The sequence below is a fragment of the Lepus europaeus genome, chromosome 14, assembly GCF_033115175.1.
Source record: "Lepus europaeus isolate LE1 chromosome 14, mLepTim1.pri, whole genome shotgun sequence".
In the NCBI taxonomy this organism is placed as follows: domain Eukaryota; kingdom Metazoa; phylum Chordata; class Mammalia; order Lagomorpha; family Leporidae; genus Lepus; species Lepus europaeus.
In genome coordinates this window covers 28324543-28346225 of record NC_084840.1, presented here as the reverse complement: position 1 = coordinate 28346225, position 21683 = coordinate 28324543, and the positions used below count along the sequence as shown (strand labels likewise).

Below are 21683 nucleotides of genomic sequence, written 5' to 3'. Positions count from 1 at the left end.
CAAGTCCTTGAGTACCTGCATCCACTTGGGAGACCTGGCTCCTTGCCCTGGCCTGGCCTGGCTCTGTCTTTTATGGCTATTTGGGGTGTGGACCAGCTGGTGGAGGATCTCTCTCTCTCTCTCTCTCTCTCTCTCTCTCTCTCTCTTTCTGCCTTAAAAAAGAGAAAGAACGAACTTGGGGAAAATGTCCTCTTGTACCTTATAGGTAGGACAGTATATTAATATAGCCATCATGGGAAATAGTCACCAGTTCTCAAAAAAAACTAAAGAGAGAATTATGTTTGGATTTATCAGTTCCATTTCTGGTGTAAATCCAAAGAAACAAATCAGTATGTCAAAGAGATGTCTGCACTCACATGTTTATTTTGGCAGTATTCAAAGTAGCTAAGATATGCAAACAACCTGGGTGTCCATAAACTGATGAATGGATTAAAAATGGTTTGCAAAAATAATGGAATACTCTTCAGCCTTAAAAGAGAATGCAGTTTTATCATTTGCCACAACACGAGTGCTTCTAGAGGACATTATGCTTGGTGAAATAAATCGGGCACAGAAGGAAAACCATTGCATGATCTCACTTTTATGTGGAATCGAAAACTGGGACTCTTAGAAGTGGAGAATAGAATAGGGGTTTGTGGAGGTGAAGGGATGCTGGAGGGGACAGAATTTGGTCCAGGGAACAGTTTCAGTTATGTAGCAGGAATGCAGTCTGGTGCTCTCTTACACAACAAGGTGACTGCACTTAACTAATTATGTACATTTCAAAATTGCTTAAAGAGTAGATTTTAAAGGTTCCTTACACACACACACACACACACACAAGAACAAGTAAGTGGGGTGATGCCTGTGTTAATCTGCCTGATTTGCTCATTCTGCAGTGCCACATGTATTGAATCATTGCAGTGTACCCCATCACAGTGTGCTGTTTGCCAATAAAAAGAAGATGGTGGAAGAAACTGCTGCCATGCTCCCCCTGCCCATCACTCTCTTCCCCTCTAGTGCTCTACTGTCTTCCTTTCTGAACACACTGAGCCTGTTCCCACCCCAGAGGCTTTCCACTGGGTTTCCTCTATCTGCAAGGCTCTGCTCCTTTGCTCTGTGCCATTTTGATCTGCATCCAAGTATCTTCCTTTTCTTGACCACCTACCTAGCTTACCTGAGCCATTAACCACTTCCTGTTGAATCACTGTGTGTGTGTGTGCATGTAAGTGCATATTTCAGAGCTCTTTCAGTACCTGAAATTGCCCCCTCTTCCCTACTTATGTTTTTATTGTCAGCTAGAATGCCCTGAGGGAGCCTCTCCATCTTGTCCATTGTTGTCTAGCACATACTCATGCTCACAAGAGCTTGTCCCATGAAATGAATGCAGTAAAATGCCCCTTCTGGTGTTGGATTAGATGTGAGACTGGGTTTTTAACTCCTGGGCAATCTCTGGTTGATGGTTGTTTGATAGCTTCAGTGTATTTGAGAAGTTTCAATGAGCAAGAACTCAAACATCCGAAAAGCCATCTTAGGGAAAAACTAAAAGCAATCTAACATTCCGGCTCTGATTCTGGATATCAGAATCATTCATTGCTTGTTTTTCTGATCCACTGTTTCATCCAAAGCACTGATATGGGTAGCTAATACCTAAGGGATAAAATTATAGAAGACTTGACACTCACAAGGAGAGTACAGTGTGGTTGGGTAAATAGGGAGTTTGCAAAATCAGAAGGCAATGCCAAGTGCAATCACGTACACGGGATTTTATGTGGTGAGAGGTCACCTGTACTTGGGGATTAGGGAAGGCTTAAAGACTAATGGAGTGTGAGCTGTGTCTTAACGGATGGCAGGGTTGTGTCAGGCACAGACGAGAAGCAAGAAATGATTAAGGCAGAGAAGAGCTGAGGTCCCCTGAGTGGTTGGGAGAGTCCACTGGCCAGACTGACTGCAGCTCGATGGTGTCAGAGGGGAGTCTTGGCTGAAGCTGAGAGCCTCTGAGCAGTTAAGAGGCCAGGGGCTCCTTCTAGGGCTTTGCAGGTCCTGCACTTTGAGAACTGCTGGATTAGAGCAGTGAGACCAATTGAGGAGGGAGGTCAGCTCAGAATCTGCTAGTCTGGGCAAGAGATAGGACTTAGGTGTTAGCAGTGAGATAAAAACAAGAAAGCATTGCAAGAGATTTTGAAAGTTAAATGCTATGTGGGAGAAAAGTCAAGTGTCTGGTAATAAAGGCTTTAAGTTTTGAGAGACTAGGATGAAAAAGACTGGAGTTTTTATCCATTTTCTTTGCATGAGATGAATTTAAATTGATTCCAGGCTCACCGTGTTCTTAGAGGTTAGGGAAATAATACAGATCTTTAACTTTTTATGAATAGCTCTATTATTCGTATTCTTACTCTCTTCCAGAAAACAACAGTATTATCTTCTGTGCCTGCTGTTTTTAATGCCTTACTAATTCTACCCATGAAATCAACCTCCATTCAAAAAAAATTAGCATGTTGCTTAGCAGAGGATTTCATACGAGGAGTTAGTGTCGATAGGCTTGAATCAACATTTCTGACATCTCAGAAGTCAGGATGTTTTCTAGTGTGCTTTTGGGAGGAAAGGGAAACTCAAACATGATTATAGTGAGTACGTTTTTGTGTCAAATGGAATTACTGCCATTAGAGATGGAGAAATTTCCCATTTGTTTTCCACCTTCACTCATTAAAAGCCTTTGTCCACATTGCCTGAAGAAGGAGAATAGGGTTGGATGCTATGCAGAGTTTTCAAAGAGGACAGCAGCGTATTTGAGTTTAGATGGTGAAGGCATCGATTGGTCAAAGGGCCATACAGCAGTAATGGAGTTCCTTTGAGCAACGTGCCCCACCCCCCTACCAAGGCTATGTGTTTGTGGGGCTCAAAGCACATCAGGGACTTCAGAAACCCAGACTTCGTCAGCCTCACTGTCAGACAAACAAATTAACACTGATGATCTGAGATCTAAAATTGCTGTCTGCAGGGTGGAGCTGCTAGCCAGGGATGGCTGTTTACATTAAAACTAATTAAATAAAATAGAAAATTCTATTCCTTCCTTTCACTGTCTCCATTGCAGGTACTTGGTAGCCATGTGTGTCTGTGGCTACTGTGCCGGGCAGCTTCCACTTGAAATGTTTCCATCACCTTTGGAAGGCCTGCGGCAGACACTGAGGATAACGGGGCAGAGCTAGTCCTTGTCCATGCGCGTGTCTGGCTGCTGCCCTCTACTCCACTTCCCCAGCAAGTGCATCTACTCTAACTCCCCACCTCCCCCCATGTGTGCTGGGTGCTCTGTGTCCTGTGGTTCATAGCCCAGTTGCCGAATAGTGCAGTGCCAGTATCCTGGCTATACTCTTGCTAGAGTGTATGACCTTGGGCAAATTACTTAACCTCCCTAGAGCTTTCTTTTTTCATCTTACATGAGGGTAACATAAGCGTAAGTCCTTAGGGGCCCTAAAGGAGATCATGTGATAGAGTCTCAGTAAGTATTTATTTAGTTGTCATCTTGTTAGTAGTAGTAGTAGTAGTGTTCTGTCTCTGTGTGATGCGAACAGATAACTTTCCAGATAGCATCACTGTATTCATCTAACAGTGTAAACTGACGGGGACTGATACCCAGTGCAGTTGTTAACACACCCCTTGAGAGTCCTGCATCGCATATCAAAGTGCCTGGGTTCAAGCCCCAGCTATGCTCTTCATTCTAGCTTCTTGCCAGTGTGCTCCCTGGGAGGCAGCAGGTGATGGCTCAGGTCGTTGAACTCCTGCCACTTATGTGGGGAAACCTGGATTAAGTTCATGGCTCCTGGCTTGGGCCTTGCCCAGTCCCAGCTGTTGAGAACATTTGAGAAGTAGACTGGCAGATGGGAGATCTCTGTCTCCCTGCCTTTCAAATATTTTTTAATATAAACAGAGGATAGGCAGAAGGTACAAATCCTCATTGACCAGCTTTGTATCATTTGAGGAGCTGGGAATTATATGTTGCATAATGAGTTCAGTTCAAGAAACATCAATCACTTACTATATTTTGACAGTTCCTAAGCTGTCGTTGAGTAAAAGCCCTGTTAGAGCCCTTAAGTGATGTGAAGAGGAATGGCTGTCCTTGAAGTGCCTAATATCCAACAGGAAAGCAATGGGCATACAGCGAACTAAGCAGGAAATGCAGGAGGCAGGCTGTGCGGAGGGCTGCAAGACACAGAGTAGAAGAGGCAGGTCCAGAGCAGAAAGGCTTGCATCTGGCTGGGGTGAGGGTAAGGGGTAGGAAAGCCCCATTGAGGGGAGTGGTGTCTGAAGGATGAGGTGACATTTGTGGGGCGTAAAGGGACTGGATGGCTCTCCCAGGAAGGGTGGCCATGAGTTTGAGGATATAAAAGCAGCTGGTGCTAAGGGAGAGGAGTTTGCCTGAGGCCGTGGACCCTTGGGAGGGAAGGTCTAGGAGGGAAGGCTGGGTCCGCTCTGAAGAATGGGCTGAATGCCTGGCCCAGGTGTTGACCTAATTGAGTTGGCAGTGGGGAGCCATGGAAGGCTGTAAACTTTCTGCTTGCTTCCACTGGGGCTTTCAAAGAGAAGAATGCATTCCTTTGGTGGGGGAGGGAAGATGGGATGAATGGCTGTGTTTGATCTTACAAAGTAACCGAATTTGTCAAATGTCATTTCTTCAGCGGAGAAAAGAACAAAGTTAAGTACACAGGGCGCTCCACAGGTGTGCGGCTGTGTGCAGGCTTGCATGCCACCATTTTTCATTCATGCACGGGACCACTCTCACGTGTCTCCCTGATGGGGCCCATACCTCAGGGAGGCCCCAGGCACAGATGGAGGTGGCTGAGTGGAGTGCAGTAAGGGTGGGGGGAGGGAGACCTTGGGACATTTTTATTTCTAAAACTAGGAAAAGGGGTTTAAATAGAACCCTTTTTGATCTTCCCTTACCTTAATTTTCTTGTGTTGAGACATGACTTTTGGTAGCTTTTCAGAATTAGTGTCAGGTTATGACTACTGCTCAGTACTGAGTTGCACCTGCCTAGCTGAGTTAATAAGCCCCATTTTTTTGTTGTTGTTGTTTTAAGATTTATTTATTTGAAAGGCAGTGTGACATAGGGAGACAGACAGAATCTTCCATCTGCTGGTTCACTCCCAGATGGCCACAACAGCTGTGGATCCCAGAATTTCATCCAGGTCTCCCATGCGGGTGGCAGGGGCCCAAGTATTTGGCCCATTTTCCATGGCTTTCCCAGGCTCGTTCCCAAGGAACTGGATTGGAAGGGGAACAACCAGGGTCTGGAACCAGTGCTTCTAATGGAATTTTGTCGTCACAGGTGGTGACATGACCCCCTGCACCACAGTGCCAGCCCCACCCTGTGGTGTCTTTGTTCTTCCACAACCTAAAACAGAAACTGTTGAGCTTATTTCTTATCATGATCTGAGTCATCTCAATGGATGGCTGAACAGGAAATAGTAACTTAGTAAGTTAACACGTGAAAAACAAGAGTTGCCAGTGATTCCTTCTGTCTTCTCCGGGGTCTCTTATGAACTATAGATTTAGAATCTAAAAACTTAGAATTTTCAGTATATAGTTATATCCTCATTTTTCAGTTATAAAAGAATAGTGCTTTTTCACATTTAATTATCTGGTATAGAATGTTTCTTACAGTTTGAAGTACACATTTTGGAAGGGATGGCTTCTATCATGAAATGTTAGGTTGGAGTAAATCTTCATGTAGTTTAAACATCAGTATTTATGGGGCATGGGGTCCCGGACCCCCACGGATACCATAGTCTGCGGATGCTCAGGTTCCTTCAGAATGGCACAGTATTGCATCAAACCTACAAACATCCTCTCACACACTTTAAATCATCTCTAGATTACAAGTAATATCTAATACAGTGAAAATGCTAAGTAGTTATTGTATTGTTGGGGAACAAAGACATGACAACACCCTCAGTGTTGGCTTGGTTGTTTTTCCAGGTATCTTCAGTTCCTACTTGATGGGATCCTTAGATGCAGAACCCATGGATTGAACATGCAAGACATTTTTGAGAGACAGGTAGATAGGGATGAAAGGAAATGAAAAGCAAAACAAAGCTCTTCCCAGGCACTGCAGATTGTAGAGGACAACCCAAGTTACACTTGCAATAACCCAAGGTGTAATGGCTAGCCTGCTTCTAACCACAGGAATGAACACTCAGTTTTTGTGTTTGTTTTTTTTTTTTTTTTCCATTTGACAGATAGACAGTGAGGGAGACAGAGAGAAAGGTCTTCCTCCTGTTGGTTCACTCCCTAAATGGCCACTACAGCCAGAGCTATGCTGATGCGAAGCCAGGAGCCAGGTGCTTCCTCCTGGTCTCCCATGTGGGTGCAGAGGCCCAAGCACTTGGGCCATCCTCCACTGCCCTCCCGGGCCACAGCAGAGAGCTGGACTGGAAGAGGAGCAACTGGGACTAGAACCCGGTGTTCACGTGGGATGCCGGTGCCGCAGGCAGAGGATTATCCAAGTGAGCCAGGGCGCTGGCCTTGAACACTCAGTTTTAAAAGTCACAGCCTTTAACCTGGTGGAGTAAGGAGAGAGTGCGGAGAGGAGGCTCATCAGGACAGCTGCTGAAGGAGCACTTGCCTCGCGAGACCCTCCTGACCTCCCGTGCTTTCTGTTCCTGTAGGATTTGGCCCTGGAAGAGGCTGTTCTGGAGGAGCTCACCCAGAAGGTGGCCCAGGAGCACAAAGCCCACAGGTGAGGCAGGCAGAAGGCAGGCAGGTGTCCACCATCCGGAGGCCAGAGGCTCTCGTGTCCCAGCTGGAGCCCTGGCTTCTGGCACAGGGCTCAGCTGTGTGCCTCTGTCCCGAGAAGGGGGCCTGCGGGCCTTGCTCCTCTCCCCCTTCCTTCCTTTGTCGTCTTCCTCTCTCTTCCCTTTCTCTTTGCCTACCCACTGTCTCCCCCATCCCTGACCCCCCGCCCACAAAGCAGGAAGCCCACATAGATGTAGAATTGTTGGCCAAGAGAATTCCCCTCTGTGAACTTCCAAAAAATCTGTTACCAAATCTGTGAAGTCTGGAGCTGCCTGTGTTGAGAGTGCAGACCCAAACTTGAACTTAGGGAAGCACCAGGGGATTGGCACTGGGGCCATGTGGAGCTCTTTGGACCAGTGGAAAAGAAACCTCCCCCGCCCCATGGCACCCCAGGGAACTGTGCAGCAGTCCTGGGCTCCTTGACTTAATTACTAGGCTCCCAAAACCTCAGCCTCTCCATAAACCTTCTCTTCTTGTCATTTTTCCTTTTGTTTTAAGTAGTGGAGATTTCTCCCAGGTGGGAGAAAAAGATAATTTTTTTTCCTTTTTTAAAGCAGGAAGTATTATTGACAGGGATGTCTGAAATAATTATTTAGTGTTATTAATTAAGGCTGTCGGTCTTCATTAAATACCTTAGCTTCCTCTTATTCCCTTTGAGTAAAAGGCCACCAGGAACTGTGTTAACGAATTACCTCGTAATGCACCAGACCCTCACCATTGAGTAACGATTGCTCTTCCCAGAAACTAAACCGCAGCTCTGGAATTTGGCAGCATGAGGGCAGGATCTTCCACTGACGTGGGTGCACTTAACCATTTCCTCCTCTTCCATGGTTTTGATTTTAGTGGAATCCTGCCAGCAGAAGCGGAGCTTATGTACATCAATGAAGTGGAACGTTTGGACGGCTTTGGACAGGAAATCTTCCCTGTGAAGGTAACGTGCTGGGCCCCGCCCCTGCTCTGACCTTGTCAGAACAGGGCAGGTGTCTGGAAAACCAGCATGGACAGCAGAGGACCAGGAAGCCATCTGTGGTCTCCTTACTGCATTGTGACCTTAGTTGGCGAGTCTGATTTACTTTAGGTAAAGCAAACATTTTCTCTGAGCTAAGAGATGTTGAGGTTTTCCATGGTCTTCAGCAGAACAGTTCATCGAATAGGGAAGCATGCCAGACACCAGCTCACCTGACACCTGGAAGGCATCAAGGCTCCTCTGTGGTCATACAACAGGGTAGGCAGCTAATGTCATGTGTACCAGCAGGGGCCCAGGCAGACTCTCTCTTCGGTGAGTGGGTGAGTGGGGTGCTGGGGTCGTTGTTTGTAAGGTAGCATTTCCTGTTTGCAGTGATAGGTGTGTAGCCCCCAGGGGCCATGTGGACCCCAGCCCGGAGACTGTTGCTGTTCTTTGTCACCTTCACAGCTACCTCCTGAAGTGTCTGGGGTCATGGTGCCTGCTCACTGACAGAGCAGACCCCATGAGCCAAGCTCGTGTTCCTCTCTCTGCCCATCAAAGGAGTTTTATCCAGGGATTTGGAAGACGCCACTAATTTTGACACTGACACCCTCCTGCAGGCTGGCTCCACCGGTTGTTTTATGATGGATCTCTTCCCTGCCCCGCTCTGTGCCCTTGCCTCTTGCCTTAAGGAGAACTGCCCGTGTGCCTCAAGCATCGAGCAGGGTGGCCACAGCTTGCGGAAAGAGCTGAAGGGCTCTTTTTTAGATTTGTTTAATTTTTCTTGCTTCTCTAACAGCTGCCCTTCATGGGATTGTAATCCAATTTGCTCACAATCATGCCTTGTGAAGCCCATCTGCATCCCACTTAGATTTCGGCAGCCCATATATAGTCAAGATATTTTGGGTCATTGAAAAATCAGAGTAAACTTCTCTCCACTTCTAGAAAACTGACTTCTTGACCCTTGGAAATCGGGGGTTTAGTAGTGTAGCAGTGGTCATGTGTTGTTTGTTTTTCAGAATTCTGAGCGCTGGGAAACGGGGGCATTGGAAGTGGTGTTGAAACCCACTGAGCTTCAGCATGGTGCACTTTGTGCCGTGTCCTCCCGTGGAATCCAGGGGGACGTCCCGCCTTCCTCTGAGTGGGAAGACAGGCGCTGCTGACTCACAAGCTGCCCACATGGCTGTGGATGACTAAGGGGACCACCTCGGATCACTTGGTGCCTGGTGACCTGTGGGGGCGGTCATGTGGTCAGCTCAGACACCAGGAGACAGCAGGCAGTAGCCAGCAGGGGAAGACCAGGAGAGGTGCTGTGGTCTGTACCGAGCAAATAAGCGAAAGTGTGTCACCATATTGCTAAGGGAGCAGCACCGCCAGGAGTGCGGGCTTTCCCTGCAGTAGTGCCTCAAGGACTTCCAAGGTCGGAAGAGCACCTTGCAGCAGGTCTGCCCCCTCCTCCACAGACACAGGTGTGCCTGCTGCCCGAGTCACTCCAGTACTGGCAGAGTTCATGGTGCTCTTGGGATGCATTGACATTCTGGCACCGCAGTCCTTTCCTAGGCTGGCCTCAGAGCCCTTCAGTGTTGACAGTGCGGTGCCTCCATTGTCCTGGTGGAGTGGCTGCCTCAGGCATCCCTTCTCTATTTCCCGTGGCCTCCCTGTGGGGAGCTACTCTCATATCCGCCACCGGAGTCTGGCCTGGGCTGTGATGAAGGTACTCAGGGAAGTGTTCCTGCAGACTTTTCTTTTTCCATCTCCACGCCTCCTGTCTTCTTGTCCCTCCTGTCTTCTGTAGCATTCCTTACCGTCTCAGCATCTCAGGAGCACCAGGACAGTTCTCTCTCGCCCCACCCCCAAGCTTTCTCTTAACGCTCTTTCCCCTTTTGCTGCCTGCAGTTGTCTTACCCTCTCTGTGTCCCTGTTAGAAGGCTCCTGTTCTAGGGCACGCCTTGGGGAGTGGGTTGAGAGGGGCCCTAGCTTACGTGTCTTGAAGGGATCTTGTGTTCTAGGGAATATAGAGGTCCCCCTCTTCTCTGCCCTGGCATCCCCTCCCCCCTACTCCTCCAGAAAGAGGAACCTCCCCCTACTGAAAGCCCGGACCTGAGTGGCAACTTGTCTGTGAGCTGCTGAGGCTTGTTCCCACTCTGCTTTCAGAACCTCAGTCGCCAGGTTATGCTGTACCAGGTAGGAGATTGGAAGTGCCTGCCTGGACCAGAAAACCAGAGTGAAGATAAGACATGTGGTGTTCCCCAGCACAGGACCCCACAGATCACCTGGCAGGAAGTCCTCCAGTCCCTCTGTGCCCTCCCCGCACCCACCAGCCTTTGGCATCCCAAGCCAAGCCTCACCCGAGGCTGTGTCCTATTAGGAGTGACGGAGGCCCTCACCATGGGAACGGAGCAGCCTGGAAGACACAGTGACCCTGCAGGGAGCAGTCTCCTGCTCAGAGTGCTGTCCAGCGAATCTCTGAGAGTTAAACAGTAAATCAAAACCAGGGAGGAGCAGGGTGCTTCTAAGAGGGAACACCTAGAACAGAACTCTCAGGAAATAGAAATGTGCTCTTAGAAAGGGAAAACTTAGACACCCAAAGAGACAAAAACGGAGAAAAGCTCACCTAGAAGTAGAGTAACGTAAAGTGGGGGACAGGAGCTCGAAGAGTAACGAGACCATCCAGCACCCGAGTGGCATGTTCTAGAAGGAGTGACCAGAGGAGGCAGTGAGTGATCGGAGAACACATCCCTGAGATGAGACTCTGCTCCGAGGGCCGGACATCATGGGTGCCCAAACTTGCAGAGGGCTTGAAGGGATAAAAGAGCTGCCAGTTCTGGGGGAAGGGGCTGGGGCCACGCCTCCTGTTGGCATCTTTACACAAGCCACAATGAATACTCAACTCTTTGGACTACATGTGTATAGAACTTTGATGTCAAAACAAAAGCTATGGTTAAAAATACAAATCAGTAGACACGTAAAGAGGAAATCCAAAAGGCCAACAAAATGTGAAAAGTGGAAAACCTTAGTGACAAATTGAGGGGAAAAAGAAAAAATTACATCCATGTGGGCCGCTAAGACAGGCCATGGGACGAGTCCCTCCAGGGCTGCCCCCACAACTGGCTGCCTCCTCTCTGATGCTGCCTATGACTCAGCCCATTGTGGGCGAGAAAGGGGTGTGCTATCCACCAGGGGGCTGCAGCCAGGCGATGCGTGACCACTGGTGAGCTATTTCATTGACAAGTTAATTTTTTTATTTTAAGAATGTAGTGATTTTTTAAAGATTTTATTTTATTTGGAAGGCAGAGAAAGAGATGGCAGAGATCCTCCATCTGATGGTTTACTCCTCCAGATGCAATGGCTGGGCCTGGGTCAGGCTGAAGCCAGAAGCCTGGAACGCCATCTAGGTCTACCTTGTGGATAGCAGGAGCCCAACCACTTGGGCCAGCATCGGCTGATTCCCAGGTGCATCAGCTGGGAGCTGGATGGAAAGTGGAGCAACTGAGACTCCATCCAGCGCTCATGTGGTTTGCTGGCATTGCAGGAAGTGGCTTAAGCTGGTGCACCACAACTCTGGGCCCAGAAATTAATATTTTAATTGGCAAATAAAAATTGTATTATATTTATTGTGTAAAACACGATGTTCGGAAATATGTGTACCTTGTGGGATGGCTAAATTGAACTAATTAACATATACATGACCTTATATACCTACCAATTTTTTTGGTAGTAACATTTAAAATCTCACTGATTGTCAAGAATATAACATTGATAATTCTATTTATGATGATATGCAATAGATCTGCTAAAGGTCCTTTTCCTGAAATGATATATACTGTGGCTGACATCTCTTTATACCCCTCTCCCCAGGCCCTAGTAACCGTGTCTTTACCCTTTGCTTTAATGAATTTCTTAGATTCTACACCTGAGGTCACATGGTGAAAGGGGTCTTCAGAAAGTTTGTAGAAATGCATATTATGATAAAACTATGCATAGATTTCAAAAATGTTGTGCCAAAATGAACATTCCTTTTCATTCCATTTTCCACCAACTTTCTGATGTTCCCTTCTGTTTGTCTCTCTGTGCCTGCCTTATTTCACTTCACGTGATGTCCTCCAGGCTCATCCATGTTATCGCAGGTGACAAGGTTCCCTCCTTTTTGAAGGCTGCATCGTGTTCCGTTGTGTATTCATGGCATATTTGCTTTACTCATTCACCTGTTGACAGATGCTTAGGTTGACACCATATCTCGGCTATTGTGAATAACCCCACGACGAGCATGGGTCATCACACGTGTCTTTTTGTTGGTCTTACACAGGACAATCAAGGAAACAGTATGCACCTGGGCATTTTCTTCATGGGCATTTTCGTGAGAAACAGAATTGGAAGACAAGCAGTCATACACAGGTAGTCTTGCTTGCTTTTGTCTTGCCTGTTTTCTTTCCCCCTTGAGGAACTCTAGACAACTGCACTGAGCATTGAAGTTATCCAGGCGCCTTAAGAGTCACACTCCGGATCAGAAGTGAGCTTCTCAGATAAGATCAGCTCTCTGGGGGATTTAAGCAATTATGGAGAAATTTGTTTCACTTTTCTTGGGGGCCTGTTAGGAGAGGGGAAACCCCGTCTTCCTACCTGACTCCAGAAGGCATGTGGTTGAACTGCACTGAGTCAGAAGAGTGGAATTCAGCATTATGAATCTCATTTGAAACAGCTCTGTAGTTAGCTTCCTGCTGGCTACCTTTGACAGGATTACCCAGGACCAGTCATTAAATCCAAACTGGCTGCTTCCTATTGTCCCAGCTCCTCTGCCTGACAACATGTGCTAGAAGAGTACAACTCATTTTTTTATGTTAACAAAAGAGTATTATTTGTAAAAGTGTGTTTTGCAAAGGCAATCAACTTACTATGATAACTTAAAGGGCTTTGGTACTTTTTATCATTTTGATGTTTCACCCTCATTTCCACTTCCCATGAGTGTACCCAGTGTAGGGAGGTGGAAGAGTGCCCCCTACCATTATCTGTCCACGAACTTGCTCTTTGTGCCACGGCCCATGCATTCTATTGTGATGTCCACTCTGAAAAACTGCATGTGTGCTTTCACTGCCAAGGACAACATGGCCCATTATTTATTGCCAGAGCAGCTCTCCTGTGTGTGCATCTGATAGGCAGAGCTGTGCATCTGGGACAGATGATCAAAGAGCTCTCAGAGCTGAGCACAGCCCACCTGCCCGCCGTGCGTCTTGGCCAGCCGGGTATTGTCTGCATCAGCAGTTACTGCTGGTCATTCGGAGACGGTTTTCCAACCAAAAGCTTCCTGATTGGCTTTTATTTCCCTTGGTCCCCCTGCTGCCATTATTTTTTTTTATGATTTTTCTCTTACTCTTTGAATAAAGCCATTATTGAAACAGGAATTGGAAGAGAGATCTTCAGGGCTATAAAATAAACTTTTTTGGAGAGAGGATCAATTCCCTATGCCTGCCACAAAGTGTAAATTATTGAGTCAAGGGGCCGGTGCTGTGGTGTAGTGGGCTAATAAGCCTCTGCCTGCGGCACCGGCATCCCATGTAGCTGGTTCTTGTCCCAGCTGCTCCTCTTGCAATTCAGCTCTCTGCCATGGCCTGGAAAATCAATAGAGGATGGCCCAAGTGCTTGGGCCCCTGAACCTGCATGAGAGACCCAGAGGAATCTCCTGGCTCCTGGCTTCTGATCAGCCCAGTTCCAGCCATTGCAGCCATTTGGGGAGTGAACCAGTGGAAGGGAGACCTCTTTCTTTTGTCTCTACCTCTCTCTGTAACTATGCCTCACAATAAAATCTTTTTAAAAAATTGAGACGAATAGGTAAATATATTCAGAGTTATAGTGAAGGTTTTTTTTCCTATTCAAAGCTTTCCAGGCACTTGGTCCCACCATAGTTAAACTGATGCTTCAGGCTTCAGTTTGTCCTTGAGTCTACAGAGAAGTAAACAAGTCTTACATACCAGCTATTGGTGAAAAATAGAAGGAAAGAGAAGTTTTCATGTTTGATCAGCAGAAGCCATTCACAGGTTTTGCTTAGTTTCCTTGGGAACTGCTTCTCAGCCTTTTCACTTAAAACCCCTGCAGGATGGGGCTTTACCTCTGCTATGATGCTGTGTTAATTGTGCCACTAGGTGAAGTCATGTGGTAGGGGCAAGGGTGTACCCAGAGTGTTGGCACTTGGTCTGAAGGAAGGGAGCCAGAGGAACCCAAGGATCTCGGATCTGCATAGCCCTTGTTCTGAGAGCCGTGTAGCCACAAGTCCATGTTGGCGTGACCTGGTGGAGCTGTGAGTCGGGCAGCAGGCTGGCCTGCGTGCCTGCAGAGAAGCTTGCCCAACACACGTCCTTCAACGTACTTGGTACTGGCATGATGCAGAGGTGCCTGGGGAAACCTCTGGAGACATCAGAAGTAGGACTCATCCATCTCTGACTAACAGAGTGGATGTGGCTAAGCCAGGCACTCATTGTACGTAAGTGGCCTCATCACTGAAGTAGGAGCAAAAGAAGCTGCCTTGACCACCTTGGAGAGTTGTTCTGCGACTCCTGCCAGGCCCACATGGAAGTCGGTATCATCACTTTTCATTCTTTCAGCAAGCATTTGTTCAGTGTTCTATGCCAGGCACTTTGCCCAGTGCATGGAACAGAGATGAAGAAAACAGAATCCCTGTGCTGGGTGTGGTCTAGCACAGTCTGGCTGGAGATCTAGAGACAGAAGGAAGGAGCGGTAATATGCAGCAACAAGAGAGGGCCAGAGCGGGTTCTTCTCCTCGCATGCGGGTAGAGGGCAGTGTGGTAGTGTTTCCTAGACAGCGGCTCCTGAGCCGAGTCCCAAAGGCGTTATCTGGGCAGGAGATGGTACAAGTGCACCAAATAGACGTGTGAGGGAGTGGTCAAGCAGAAGCAGGGAACTAACAGTTGGGCCACCAAGCCAAGGGTCAGTGTAGTAAAAGATGGTTATAAATTGGCTCCAAGGAGAATAGGAAGCAGTAGCTTCTCTTCCCTTGTCTGCTGCTTATTTTGATGTGTCTCATTTTAGGGAGGGTCTCTGTGAGGAGAGAGGGAAGGGGGAAATCTGGTTTTGGGTGTATCTGTGTACTTAGATCACAAAGGCATGAGCACATCAAGCCTGTATTTTTAGGTGGCATAATCACTCTGTAGAGTGCTTGGCAAAACAGAACCCATGTGGATTCTTTGGTCTGGATTCCTGGACGTGTGACTTTTTAATCATGCACCCTTTTCTCATTGAAAAGCAGGAGTCATGGGGAATACTGGAAATTTGGGGGGCAAAAAGGACACAGGAGTTCCTTGCTGATTTTCCTTTTAGCTAGTAGTCAGGAAATAATACTTGAACAGTGATAGCTACCTTTGGTTTACATAGAATTTTGATCTTTTTTTTTGTATTTGACAGGTAGAGTTATAGACAGTGAGAAAGAGAGACAGAGATAAAGGTCTTTCTTCTGTTAGTTCACCCCCAAAATGGCTGCTACGGCTGGTGCTCTGCGCCAATCCAAAGCCAGGAGCCAGGTGCTTCTTCCTGGTCTCCTATGCAGGTGCAGAGGCCCAAGTACTTGGGCCATCCTCCACTGCCCTCCCGGGCCACAGCAGAGAGCTGGACTGTGAGAGGAGCAACCAGGTCTAGAATTGGCGCCCATATGGGATGCCGGTTGCCACAGGCAGAGGATTAACCAAGTGAGCCACAGCGCTGGCCTCAGAATTTTGATCTTTTAGAGTAGATATGTATTGCATTTTCTGTACCTTCCTCTTTGGAGAAAAGGAATGTTTCTTTGAAAAAAAAAAAAACAGTTAAATCACAATTTGCGAAATGAGACTTGACTGTAGCAGATGACCTTCTTGTGCATGAATGTCTCTGGGCTAACACAGCTGTGTTTCTTTTGACCAGGTGGAACGATATTGGGAATATCACTCATAACAAGTCGACTATTATAGTGGAGCTCATCAACAAAGAGGAGACAGTGCTGTTTCACACGGTAAGCAATGTGGACAGACAAGGCAGGGTCCATGAGCAGCTGGCTATTTGAATTAGAAACTCCACGTACCCTTTTCTTGTTCTCCCTGTCTTAAGAGAACACACATTCCATTGAAGAGGGACATTCTCGTGCTTGCCCAGTGCTACCATTACTCATTTCAGGGTAGTGACGGTGCGATGCCTTGTTTGGAATGCTGGGTTGCTAAGCTGACTTTTGACCCTAGCGGTGGGGCTCCTCCACCTGCCCTGGGTGTTTCCGATGGGTCACGCAGTCTGCTGTGCTGCATTCCTTAGCTCTGCAGGTACAGCCCTCAGCCCATAACCCCAGGTCTCCTGTTCTCTTGCTGGCTGACCTGGATCTTCATTCCTATCCTAGTCCAAGCTGAATCTGAAATCAGCTGAGTGACCTCCTAGTGAGTGCCCCTTCAAGAGCCAAGACTGTTCATGCATCTCACTGCCTTCAGTTTGATGTCGACTCTGTGCTCTGCCTCTATCCAGTTATTTATTTTAAAGCACTTGTAACCCCCACCATAAAGATACAAAGGGTTCTTTAGGAGACAACATTTTCCACCATGTTTTTGGTGGCCTTTGTGAGCGTGGTGGCTGCCGAAATTTAGCAGGTTGGTTTGCTTGGTGGCCCTCCAGGTTACTGTGTGCTTGGGATGAAGGGAGGGTAGGTTGTATCCCTGCTCAGAGCAATCCCAGACAAATGTTTATCTCAACAGACAAATGCTTATTATTTTTCTCTCCATCTCTTCTTTTCCAAGGATGATATCGAAAATGCCAAGTATATTTCCAGGTTGTTTGGTACACGGCACAAGTTTTATAAACAAAACAAGATCTGCACTGAGTAAGTAAATGTGTAGTCCACCCTCTCACTAGCTGGCTTGTCAGACTGCTTTCACAAGCTCGCTCCTCGGCGAAGCTGAGGAAGTCACCTGTCACCAAGCAGGAGAGAGAGGACGTTAATGATGAAGACCGTCTAGCATAGCACACACGCCTAGCGAGAGAATAATTTCACAAATTGACTGCCAGTGCTCGACTGCCTGGACAGGGCGGCCACATTAGTGCCTTTCCAACCCCCGGCTATGAGTTTGGAGGAGCCGAGAGGTTGCCAATTTGCCAGGGTGCCCCTTCATGTCAGATGTGGAGTGGGCTCAGAAGTGGGTAGCGCAGTGAGGAGCCAGCTTGAAAGAGCACAAGCGCTTGTCATCCTCAGCCCCGTTTGGCTTACACAGTTGGCTAACCCTGCGTGTCGTGTGCTCCTGGGTCATGTCATCTGCCTGCAAATGAGAGGCCAGGGTAATTAGAGGAAGATTTGGAAGACACTCATAGATGGCACAAATCCGTGTGTCTTTTTTTTTTTTTTTTAATTTAATTTGGAAATAAAGATGATAAAGGGTGTCTGATGAGGGCAAATAAATGTGACCTGACCTTGGCCATCGCGTGCTGGGGCTCACCCCGCCGTGGCTTGGCCTTGATTGCCTTCAAAAGACAATTGGAAAGAGCTCAGCAGAGCGCGTTCAGCAGTTTGGATGCCCAGGGCATTTAATTTCATTTCACAGAGCGTCGGGGATGTAAATGCAACGGAGGCTCTGTGTTTCCACTCCCATGGTGGACCTGCCCAAGAGTGTCAGGATTGCTGTCCCAGAGCACTTCCTGCTGCAGTGTGTGGCTGCCTTACAACTCGATCCCCGGGTCAAGGCAGACTTTTCTTCTCCACACGATGGAAGCTCTTTCAAACCGGTCGCTGCAGTTGGGCACTGTCAGGCTCTGAAGCCGGTTCAGATAGTCTTGGGCCCACTAGCAAAGTTGGCAAATGTAAGGCAGAAGGAGAGATTGATCAGGGAGATACAGATCAAGTGGCCTCATCTTGGGGACAGAGGCGTTCTTGCACGTGCCCTGCACGCGCTGCCCCCTGGCTGCCTCCGCACGGCTCTGAGCTGCTGTTGCTTTGTCTGTGCCGTTCACTTTGTCTTTGACACTAATGGGAACACGAGTTGACTTTCACAGAGTGAAGGATTTCGCTGTATTCTGGCTTAACCGTTTCTCAGCAGATGACTTTACTAAAGTTTTCTGTGTATGTGTGTTTCTGTAGTGGCTTCTGACCTTAGTGAACATTACATATTAGATGGAAAACAGAGATGAAATTATGTTTTTGTTCTGCTTCTCCAATAACCAAGCCTTTTTTCTTAACAAGCTCTGGGAGGTTGCTAACTTCTTATCTGATGAAAAACTGGGCACTCTATATAAGAAGTAATCCCACCCCCACCCCACCCCCCGCCACACACACACACGCTCAGTGAGTCCATGAGTTTCATCGGCTCAGCACAGGCTGTGTTAAGGCCTGGAATATCACTCTGGAGTTCCGTGAGACCACCACCATCCTCACAACAACACCCTTCTCCGAGGTCTCTACCCTCTAAGCTCCCAAAGACTGTCCTTGGTGTTTGCTCTTGTGGGGCTGCCACTTGTCACCCGGAAAGCTCCAGGAGTGGTCCTTGACATGGGCAGAAGAAAGAAGGGGAAGAGGTTTAATATAGGTCTGAGTATGCTGTGTCTGATTAGGTATTTTAAAAATTAAATATTATTGTATCTTTGCCACAACTTCATAAAATATATTACCAAGGAAGGATCAGGTCTCAGAATAAGGAGAGCCCTTTACGTTGAAGAACTTCGCTTGAAGACATCCGCCTGTGCTGGTTTTAGTTTCACGGTAACCCTGTGTGTTGGAGAAGCATTGTCACTGCATTCGACACCCACATTGAAGGCCCCCTTGAGTTCAGTTCTCATTTTATCTCTGTTCTTTATAATCCATGTTGGCTGTCCGTCCAGAAAGAATCTTATTTGTAATGGGTATCAGCTTAATAAGAAGTACCTTTATAGGATCATAGTAAGAAGCGTTTTATCTGTTTTGGAATTTTATTTGACTAGAAGCATTTTTAAAGATTTTTTTCCTTCTTGCTTTTTTTTTTTTAATTACAAAAGACTTTACACATATACAGAGAACCAGGAGTACAGTATGTGAAACTCTATGTAATAAGGATGATGTTTTTCATTTTTCAGTCTTATTTTCTTTATAGTAAACCATTCTCTTTTTTTTTTTTAACAAAAGATTTATTTTTATTTGAAAGGCAGAGTTACAGAGAGGGAGAGACAGAAAGAAAGCTATCTTCCATCTGCAGGTTCACTCCCCAAATGGCCACAAAGACAGGGGCTAAGCCAGGCCCAAGCCAGGAGATTTATCTGTTTCTTCCATGTGGGTGGCAGATGCCCAAGCCCTCAGGCCATCTTCTGCTGCTTTCCCAGGTACATTAGCAGGGAGCTGAATTGGAAATGGAGCAGCTGGGACTCCAACTGGAGCTCATTTGGGATGCCGGTATCATGGGCAGCAGTTTAACCTGCTGTACCACAGTGCTGGCTCCAGCCTCATTCTTTTAGTAATAAAAGAATGTAAATAATTATAAACTTTTAGTAATCAAAGCTTATGAAGCTCATTACAGTCATCTTATGTGTTCCAAACATTTTGAAAATAAAAAATGGAAATTAAAATTATTCTTAGCATTAGCATCCAGAAGTAAACATTATTTATGTCTTGGTGTAAGTGCTACTGATTTTGTCAGTTTCCCCTTTCTCTCCTTCCCTTATCTATCCGATGAGTGTACATCTGATCAATGATAGTAATTCTCATTTTCTCAACTTTTCACATAGGCAATCAAATTCTCCACCTCCTATCAGACGCCAGCCCACCTGGAGCAGGTCCTCCCTGGTATGTATCAGATCTTCAGTTGTCAGCTGTCAGAGTATTGGGGATGGAGTGTGGTTAGTGTGGTTCTGATACTGCTTTAGGGGGCAAGTTGGCTAGGCATCATGACCAGGTGAGATGGTGTGAGAACACAGGAGGGTGTCTGGGTGCAGGAGGTGTGACAGAACACCCACTCCGTCCCCCTAAGCTATCCCTTCCCATCCCTTCTCCAGGGTGACCCAGGCTTCTCCACACCTTACGCCAGGACAGTGAGACTGTGTCCCTTCAGCATACAACCTGTTGTATATGGCACAGCTCTTCCGGTTGTGTGAACACATAGCATTATTTAAAAGCTCCACAGGTTCTTTTGTATTCACTCCCATGGATACAGCTTAATAAACTAGTCAGCAATAAGCAGAATTTGAATGAATCTCATGGATAGTCTCAGAGTATTTGATGGTGAAGGTTGAGTGTAGTGTTTCTAATTGTATGGCCTTAATTAGCCAAAAAGATGTGAACCCTTCCACTTTTTTTTTTTTAACCTAACTAAAACTGCTGCTTCTTTCTCTTTCTCTCTCTCTCCCTCCTTCTCTTTTTTGGGATAACTACCTCCTCATCATGTAAAAAAGGAAACAACTCTCATTCTAGCATTTGTGATCTTTGTTGGGCTACATTTTATTGTGAGTTTCTCAAGGATAAGGGGGTTGAAAGATAGGAAGAGTTCATTTCTTTAAAGTTCTCTGCTTTTTTGGTTACAATTCTTTTAGGTTATATTTTTTGCACAAAATCCAGGTAGATATTGTGGCCTCTTCTTTTTATATTTATTTATTTATTATTTGAAAGAGTTACACAGAGAGAGGAGAGGCAGAGAGAGAGAGAGGGAGGGAGGGAGGGAGGGAGGTCTTCCATCATGGGAGGGAGGGAGGTCTTCCATCATGGTTCACTCCCCAGATGGCTGCAATGGCCGGAGCTGCACTGATCTGAAGCCAGGAGCCAGGAGCCTCTTCCATGTCTCCCACGTGGGCACAGGGGCCCAAGGACTTGGTCCATCTTCTACTTCTTTCCCAGGCCATAGCAGAGAGCTGGATTGGGAGTAGAGCAGCTGGGACTTGAACCAGCACCCATATGGGATGCTGGCACCGTGCAGGCAGTAGCTTTATGTGCTACACCACAGCACCAGCCCCATGGCCTTTTAATTTTTCTAGATGAACTGTTCTTTTGATAAGAGAAGAACTTGAATTTTTCTTCATGTACAATATGAAGTATATCTAGTATATCTTTAACTCTTCTTTTAAGAAGCAAGTGTTGGGGAAAATTTTGCTACCTAGAGAATGCATAAACACGGACTTGCAGAATGGCTAGAGTTGAGCCATGACAATGTCACGTGAAAACTCCCGAGACCCCCGTGAGTGTCAGTGCTGTCAGCATTGCGCACCATGTCTTGTGCGTGGCCCTCTGGGTGTTCCCTGGGGCACCAGTGGGCTTGACCACAGCACTGGTTTCTGTATTCTTTTCCTTTGTTTGTGTGATTTTCCTTTCCCTTCTTTGCCATCCAAATGTCTTAATTAGTGAGATCATTTTTCATTTATGCTCTTGAAACACCATGGGAGCAGCGTGCTTTAAGCCTATCTTGTGATCTGATCTCATCCTAATTATCCAGGGAGGATGCAGAGGCTTAGCTGTTGGACTTGGATGAAGTCAGTCTAGAAGAAGCTGGTTTCAGGCTGGCTTCCCCTGCCCTTTTGGTTTCAGCCAATTCAGCAGGAGTCTCTTACAGAGGCTGAGAGTAAGACCAGAGGATATTCTCTCTATCGCTTCTTACTGATGACCAGACCTGCCAACCTCTGTTTTCACTTTGCTCTTCTGTGTTGCCCATGGCTTCAGTCTGTTTCTGCATTTGCAGGTCTGGAGAGGAATGTGATAAATTATGGTGTTGATAAGATTAGCTATTATTGTCCTTTGCCTGTGCCCTTTGAGGGGACTTGAGAAAGTTTGTGGGGAAATGAAAAGATAAATTTATTTTGGTGCAAAAAGGTTTTAAATTTCATGCAGTTTGTTCATAATATACATTTTCCATGAACTTTTTAAAGACCCTCCTCATATGCCTGTTCATAATATACCCTGGTGCAAATCTATCTCCAGTGTTTTAAGAAAAAAGGAAAAAGCCATCAAACCAGCCCTCCTACCAGGGAAAATTTGAACTATATATTGCCAAGAGGAGAAAAACT

At 46.7% G+C, this 21683-nt stretch overlaps 1 protein-coding gene across 2 annotated transcripts in view; it reads left to right on the top strand.

The window, feature by feature from the left end:
* The window catches only part of PTPN14 (protein tyrosine phosphatase non-receptor type 14), a 191323-nt gene that overhangs the window by 133336 nt on the left and 36304 nt on the right, over positions 1-21683 (top strand). For both annotated transcript variants that reach the window (XM_062210342.1, XM_062210343.1), the window contains exons 6-11: positions 6646-6716; positions 7616-7703; positions 12025-12113; positions 15624-15711; positions 16478-16560; positions 19422-19479. In XM_062210342.1, the coding sequence (XP_062066326.1) occupies positions 6646-6716; positions 7616-7703; positions 12025-12113; positions 15624-15711; positions 16478-16560; positions 19422-19479 (477 nt within the window). The remainder of the gene's footprint in view (positions 1-6645; positions 6717-7615; positions 7704-12024; positions 12114-15623; positions 15712-16477; positions 16561-19421; positions 19480-21683) is intronic.